This window comes from Acipenser ruthenus, chromosome 2, assembly GCF_902713425.1.
Source record: "Acipenser ruthenus chromosome 2, fAciRut3.2 maternal haplotype, whole genome shotgun sequence".
Lineage (NCBI taxonomy): Eukaryota > Metazoa > Chordata > Actinopteri > Acipenseriformes > Acipenseridae > Acipenser > Acipenser ruthenus.
Genome location: NC_081190.1, coordinates 35,578,025 through 35,586,054, shown reverse-complemented (window position 1 = coordinate 35,586,054; position 8,030 = coordinate 35,578,025). Strand labels below are relative to the sequence as shown.

The window sequence follows — 8,030 nt, the reverse complement described above, 5'->3', positions numbered from 1 at the left end:
TCAACATAATTCCTGCAGACAGCACCTGATGTAGATTTAAATTTTCCAAACAGAAAGAGGTAATCCCATTTGTTCTGTAAGTGGGACTCAGGAGGTCTTTACCAGATGGCTTTTCACTGATCAATTCTATGAAAAGTCAGCAAGTCTCCGTGATTAGCTGGTATTACTGTACTCCCTTGCTGGGAACAGTCTGTCCCAACATATAATCCTGTTTGGAAGCACTATTTATGTAAAAGTCCTGGAGAGGTTTTACATCTATATAAAGAACAGACGCTGAGGTGATAATTATGAAAGTAAGCCTTTCAACAACTTTGTGGAGGTAAAATGGTTATAGAGATCCATTGTCATTACTACTGTGCTGAATTTTTTTACTTAATTTTTAAAAGGAATGCTAAACAATACTTTAAAATCAATTTTATAGCTTTAACATTATTACTTGTGCAAACTATTGTGCCAACATTCTTTTTTATTTTATTTTTTTTATCATCAATTCAGGATTCGGAAACGCCATTTCAAATGCATCCTGGTTCCTTTGTTGTAGGTCACATGGTCTGATGACAGGGCAGTGCCACAAATTAGGCAACCTGACAGTCACAATATAAAAATAACCCCAATATATATGGAGTGCCACTTTGAAGGCAATTATCTATAGCTTTAAAAAATATGGCTTATTTATGGAATTAGTCGATGGTCTAACACATACCAGTACATGAAACTGAATGCAGCCATATAATGCCCTGAAATCTGAGACTGCACAAAGACAAAAAAAACAAACAAAAAAAAAAAACTGAAATGTTTCATGTTTTCCCCACATAAAACGAATAGAAATCAATAGAGTTTTACAGTTGTTCTAAAGCATGGTGGGTTTCTAATGCTAGAAACAAGTTTCTTGCCTTTCACCTATGTTGTGTTTTTGATCATTTATATATAGTCCCTTCATCTGTGTATGGCCGACACCAAATAATTAGCTCTTATTATTTTTTTCGATCTCAGCATTTAACACATTGATAAGCAATTGCCACATTCAAACTGCAATGCACTTCTGATGTCATTAGTATATATACCAACTTACTGTGTAGGACTTTATATAAAAAAAAAAAAAAAAAAAAAGTTTATGTCCGACACTACAGTAGTCAATGATGCAGAGCTCTTGGATGTATACAGTATTCTGCAGAGCTGTGATACCAATTGAAGCCAATTTCTGGTTCATGCCTATGCATGGACAGGTTGAAGAATGCAGTAGATGGTGTAAAAATGTCTCTCTCAGGTGGATTTCTCTGAGAATGCCATCCTAGGCAACCAGAATGAAATATAAAGTGTCCACTAGAGCAACGGACAGACCACACTATTTACAGCCCATGCGGGGAGTAAGCAGAGTCTGATACCAGGGAGAGTAATGCAATTGTTTCAGATGAGCTACAAGTTATGTAAGTGTCCATGCTTACATGACTTGCTTCTCCTCTACCTTGAAGGAGAACTAGCCTTCCATTAATCAGATTAGTGTATTCTCTGACAGTGCCAGCTCACAGTTCAAACAAATGTTTGCTCTATGGGAGCAGGAATTTGATGTGGATCATTCCAGTGTCAAACACTCACAAAATACACATTTGCTGGTAAGAGACACATCTGATTCTCTGCAGTATGCGGAGGTGTGAATACAGCAGATGTTGACTTAACATTGACCAGTGAAGAATCAGAAGCAAACCAACCAACCATATATTGAACTAAGTATTGGTGACTGGGTGGCAGTCAGATATGATGGGAATTAATTACCTGGAATTGTAAGAAACTGGAATTGGCCTAAGCCTGCAAATCATATTTTCTACTACAGAAATGATGTGGTAAAAAAGATCTTTACATGTACATTTCCAAACAAGGAAGGTGTTGTGTAGTTATATGGGTTAATTATTTGGTCATTTTTTATCTTGAAGTATATTACAATTTACTGAAAGGTTTCTCCTGTTTAATAAGCACTTACTTGTAAGTAATTTTGTTAAGTTATATTTCAACATTTGTACCGAGCAGACATGTACTTCCAACATCATACAAATATGTTTTTCTCTGAGTTACATTCAAAGAGGAAGGTTGCTTCTTTTGTAGTGTACTGATAAGGGTTTGATAGAAGTACAGATAGAAAAAAAATTGTACATAAGTCCTCAAACTTCACTGATATTTTGATACCATCCCAGAGTCTGGATATGTCCGATATGGTATTTTATTAGCATTTCTCCCTTACTTAGAAAGGTGGACAAATGATTTTGATCTGAATTACAGTCCTAATTGGTTGACATGCTATGCCCATCATGATTATACTAATGATTACCCACAATACAAGGTCAGACATGTGACATTTGCACACAAATAAGACAGTGAAAATGTGACATGTTCTGAAAACACATTACTGACCTGGGACCATGCAAGTCCATTTTAATTCTCTGTATTAAAAACAGGAGGTTTTCCAGAAGATCGTTGAACAGAGTTGCACTGAAGTGGCAACATAAATAATTCACGATCTGACTCAAGAGATTTAATGTACAGGCAATTATAAAACAATTAAAACAATCTTTTGTAGTCAAGATTAAAAGTATCCAAGTTCATTGCCATCCCCAGTACTCCCTTATTCCCTTGCTAAAACATAGTAATATTACTACAATAAAAATATACAAATTCTGAACTACAGAGAAAGCATGAATATTGGACTAAGTAAGAATGCCATTTTTCAAAGCTACTCTTTACATAACACAGTCCACAGTTAAAACAGACAATAATCCATGTATTCATCAAACCAACCACTGGTGGGACCTACTGCAAGCGGATGGGTTATAGAGACCAAGCGAACAGTAAAATATAAAAATGTGGGGATGCAACAGGGTGCTGTTATGGCTGGGTTAGGAATCTACAACAAGTCAAGTAGAAGCTTTGGGCTTAATGAATTCATCAGTTACGATTATAAATTATACATCTTTAAACCAAATTTACAAAGATCAGTTGTCTCAGCAATCCAAATTAATTTAAGCATGGGATTTTAGAGTTAAGGACTGTGATAACAAAACGTCCTGGCATCACACATTTTAATTTAGATCTAGATTTGGATATACAAGAGTACACATCTTTATATACAAGTAGTTTTACAGTCAAGTAGCCAATACAATGTTCTAATATAGTATGGTTATGGCAAATACCAAATCTGGCTGCATAGTTTACCATCAGCTGTAACCAGTTTAGTGATACACCCGAGGGGCCCACAAATAATGAACAATAATAAAATCAACCAACCATCAAGGAAACAAAAGCATGAATTAAACAATTTTAAGATACGTAATGTATTTTTGTAACAGTCTTCCCCCCCCCATCCCCGCCAAAATAATCTTACAATAAAATAATCCAAGAGATTATTTTACTTTCAGTGGGAGCCGGTTTCTATGCAGATTCCATAATAACACAGCTGTTTAATATTTATTCGTTTTTTTGTTTTTTTTTTATTATTATTATTGAGCAAAGCATGTTTTTCTGAAGTATACAAACATTTCGGGACAATGCCTCGACATAAGTTTTAAAACAAAACTTGTTTGTCTACTTGACTTTCCCAAACTTTGACCTCCAGATTATGTACGAGACCACAGTTTAAAGTTACTTACGCTGGAATGTTTTCAAACTCTGCAGTTGTGATGAACAGCATCTCTCGGATACAATCTTTGTGTTTGGAGGGTTTCTTTGAAAGCTCCAATTCCTTATTACTTTCAGGTCCTTGGCTTGTTTTTAGCACTGCAGTACTGTTACATATGAGAAAAGGAAAGAGATCAGCGTGCAAACAAAGATTCCATGTGAAGGGGTGGCATTTCCCAGGCCAATGTTGCAATCATGGTCATATGTGCAAATTTTCCAAAACAAAAGCTGTAACTGCAATTGTAAGAAATCTAAAACTGGGTTAAATACACCCACGTACATATATGCTTTTCGATGAGGTATAAGATATGAATGTGCGGGTGTGCTCGTGCCTGTATATTTAATTAGGAAACCTCGAGTCATGACCAATTGTGGGTGAAAAGTGTAGAGTATGTGAAAGCCTGCTAATTAAGAGGTATCTAACTGAAGTCAGCTATGATTTACTGTTTTAACTTGTACATCTGCCAAAACAAAATAGACGGAAACTTTATAATTGTTCGGGGACATAGACCACTATTCGTTTTCTGTTGAATAAATTTAAGTGTCTCATTATTATCAAACCTGGGTACTTGGTGCAGTGCTATACAGATCAACAAAGTCTAGGAAAAGTAAACAGGGTGGAAAGTAGGCTGTAGTACAGCTGGGAGGAGATATTCCAGCTAGCTATTCATGTCACTCTGTTTGACAAACTACCACACACACAGTATTTTAAACAATAAGCCTACCTGCTCTGAACAGGCCCCTTCCTGGGCATGTGGGGAGGAATATTCTCTTTGAGGTGCTTTGCCTGTTTCACATCCTCCTCAACTAATTTCTCTAACTCCTACAACCAATTAAGAAAATGCACCCATTACTAATGATCTATACAGGATTGAGATTTCAGATTGTTATTATAAAACATATGGCTCTCCTTTATGCAATGATAGCATGTTCATTATATGTTCAAATAAATAGAGACTCAATCTCTGCTCTCCATTCCAAAGTCCTTTAAGGAGACCACAGACAACAGTACATACTGTATAACAAGTATATAGATTAGCCTAAAAGCTCATGGAGGTATTCAGAAAAACATAGCCATTTAATAATTGACTTGCTAATAAAAACATGACATGATTTTAAAAGGTGCAGTCACACAAACCAAACCTTGTGGTACTTTGCCACTCTCTAGAAACTAAAAAGCCATCCTCATTTATCTGCAGAATTTTTACAGGACACCCAGAAAGAAAACAACCTTCTTTAACATGTAAAGATGTATTTTATAATCTAACATGGCACTACATTTACATTTTGTCTATGCCCTATAGAATTTAAAATACAAGTGAAATACAGATAAGAGCAATGCAAATTTCAGAAGTACTGTGTGCCAAATGGCAATAATACAGCCACTGACAATTATTTTGCTTATCGGACGGTGCCCCCTGCTGGTTTATTTATAATATAACTGTTTTTTTTTTGGAGCCACAATCCAGCAGGTTTTATAGGTAACCCTTAATCATCAATTTTTAAAGACTTGGAACAATTTAATTTGGACTAGTTAAGCAGTAATTCTTTCAATTTAAGTAGTAATTTGTTCAATTAAGTAATTTAGAGATAATTTGGAACAAAACACTGAACATCTTGCAGCTCTTATGGAGCAGAGCTGACCACTCCTGATTTAATTGAACAAATGAACTTGCTAAATTGATCAACAACTTCCATTCTTCAGAAATTGATGATTAAGGGTTACCTAGAATACCTGCTGGATTGTGGCACTCCAGGACCAGGGTTGGCCACCCCTGCTGTAGTTAGTAAATCTAATAATAAAAAAGGTTTACACATGGTCTGTGAACACAAGGGGAACAGAACATAAGAGTACTTGAATTTCTGGGTTGCTTCTGTTCTTGCTGCCTGTGTCCCAAGGATGAGTCCTTCTGAGTTAAATTTCCTGTATGCAGCTGCCCTTTCTTCAGAAATGTTCTTGTGCTAGACACTCACAGTTAGCGTAACAAGTACTGTCATAAAGCTAGATTGGCCACTAGCCATACTTGCATTATCATGCAACTATAGTACAGTACAGTACTTCACATTGCAGTTTCCGACTCAAGTCAGTTAATTGGGTTAGAAATTGACTATTATTACAAATAGGACCCAGTTGTCAGAATCTGAAGTTCCTACACCACAATTGGCTTCACGTTTATAACTAGCTTCAGGATTTCAAAATGCCGTCTTCCCAAGAACAAAACGAAGAAAAAAAAGCACCCCCCAAAAAAAAAAAAACACACATAATTACCTTGAGTGAGTTCAGTATCTCTTTTTGCTGGTTAACCTGTGCTTCAAATTGGTTTAAAAGGTTGTTTATAGAGAGAAGATCCTGACTTATCTTTTTCAGCATATTTCTCTTATCAGGGTCCTTGGCTGAAAAAACAAACCATTTTTTAATTTTTTTTTTTTATTTGAACCTAACTTTATTTAATTCAGTTTCCTAGTCTGTACTAAAGCTGAGGATCAGCTGATCCCAAAAATTGTTCTGCAAACTTTTTTTTATTGCAACTGACCAAATCATTCTGGATGCGTTTCACCATAGCATTACTACGACTATATCAAATGCTGTGTTTTACTGTAGTGCTTATCACAGTTGCTAGATTGACATTTGGCACATGCAAGCCAATGTGTAAGCTTGCCCACACTAATCCCCTCCCTTAAATACGGTAATAAATTGCAAAGAAAAAAATATATATTTTCCTTAAAACTGTACACCCTGCAAACCATACCCAAGGTCCTTAAATGGAGGATCTTCATGACACCAGATATTTTGTCATTGATGTGCTGGGTCAAATCTTCCAGCTCAGAAGAGTCCATTGTGTAAACTAGACTTAAACAAAGAAAGACAAATATTGATTGTTTAAGATACATTTAGCCTTAATATTCAAAGTTTTTTTTAATGATTTGTTATTCTTATTAAAAACCGAATAGTTTGCACTAAATGCAAGAAAATAAGCTGTGGGAAGAAAGTATGTCTGAACCACAGGTGAATTCTTCCTGAGTGCTTGTTCCAATACAGGTATGTAGAGTCAAACTTAGGCAGCTGGAACTAAACTGAACTGGTGGGCTTAAGGCCCCTGTATTTATACTACTATTTATATTACTGGAAAGTTCTAGAAAGTTCTAGAAGTTACTCCAAGTTTACTCAGCACTGAATCTATCTGGAATGTTCTGGAAAATAGGTAAATTTCAAAATATCACTGTCCTGATCACAAAAGCAAAGTTTGTGTGGAATAATAGCCATTTTCTATACTTTTGAGGCATAAGCAATTAGGAAATAACACTTACTACCCAGGAACAACAATTGTGTTACATAGTGTTATCAACACATTGAAATTTACGGTTCAGAATATAAACAATGACGGCACGTAACAGATAGTAGGCCTATCACTTCGGATAATAATAATATCAATCACTATCAGTCATAAAAATGATTTTCAACCTTCTTCATATGACTTCGGGAAATAAATATTAAAATAAAACATTAGAAAGTTTACATGTAACGTACAAGTGTAGTGTTAGTTTCAGGTACGAGTGAAAACGAGGTACGTTTGTGTAATGTTCAGCCGTATCGCTTTCTTAATGTTGATGAAATGTGTGTACGTTTCACATTCCATTACAAAAAAGGGGACATTTGTATATTTGTTGTGTCAACACTGTTGAAGGTTGATTTAGCCAGGAAAGGTGAGCCCTGGATGTACGGCTGTACAACAAAGCAGGTGCTAAATCATAATGTCATTCTGTCTTTCAATCATACATAGTAATCGTAAATTATAGTATTTGTTTCTGTAATGGTTGGCGTGTGTAGTTACATGAAAGTGATACTGTTTCCATCTCTCAAGTCTAGTATGGCCCGGGGTCTACAGTTTAGCGGACTGTTAAGACTGTACTGCGGAAAATGTTGCTGGTAAATACAATCTTGATACATGCATAAAATATAAAAATAAATACTTACTTAAGTTTGTATATAAACTCCGGATACGTTGTTTCGCTTCAATGTCTTTGTTTTATGCTGAAAATGTCTGGTACCTTACCAACGGCAGTCGGTTTTATATTTCCTTCACATTTCAAAACTCCCTCTTCATTTCGTGCTCGATAGCGCTCAGTGCCACTCTCGCGATCCTTATCTAATTACAATGTATGTCGGGAAATGTAGTTTTCAAAGTGATTCCAATGCCACCAAATGTCATGACTAGTAGCCAACACGTGATTTGGAATTTAGATTTAGATTCAACAAGAATATCAGTGACATTAATGACCCCCCCCCCCCCCCCACTACACTGACAAAAATGCCACTTGTGCATTGTTTAAAGACGTTTCAAACTATCGGAAATATTCCCCGT

At 35.9% G+C, this 8,030-nt stretch overlaps 1 protein-coding gene across 2 annotated transcripts in view; it reads right to left on the bottom strand.

Moving 5' to 3' along the window:
• LOC131696776 (spindle and kinetochore-associated protein 1-like) overlaps positions 1-7,815 on the bottom strand; it is a 10,902-nt gene extending 3,087 nt beyond the window's left edge. The window contains exons 1-5 of one of the 2 annotated variants that reach the window (XM_058995024.1): positions 7,643-7,815; positions 6,417-6,517; positions 5,936-6,060; positions 4,392-4,489; positions 3,639-3,773 (exon numbers count right to left, since the gene is read on the bottom strand). In XM_058995024.1, the coding sequence (XP_058851007.1) occupies positions 3,639-3,773; positions 4,392-4,489; positions 5,936-6,060; positions 6,417-6,504 (446 nt within the window). In that variant the 5' untranslated portion in view covers positions 6,505-6,517; positions 7,643-7,815. The remainder of the gene's footprint in view (positions 1-3,638; positions 3,774-4,391; positions 4,490-5,935; positions 6,061-6,416; positions 6,518-7,642) is intronic. The other variant, XM_058995028.1, reaches the window with a different exon arrangement.
• Between the last annotated feature and the right edge of the window lie 215 nt (positions 7,816-8,030).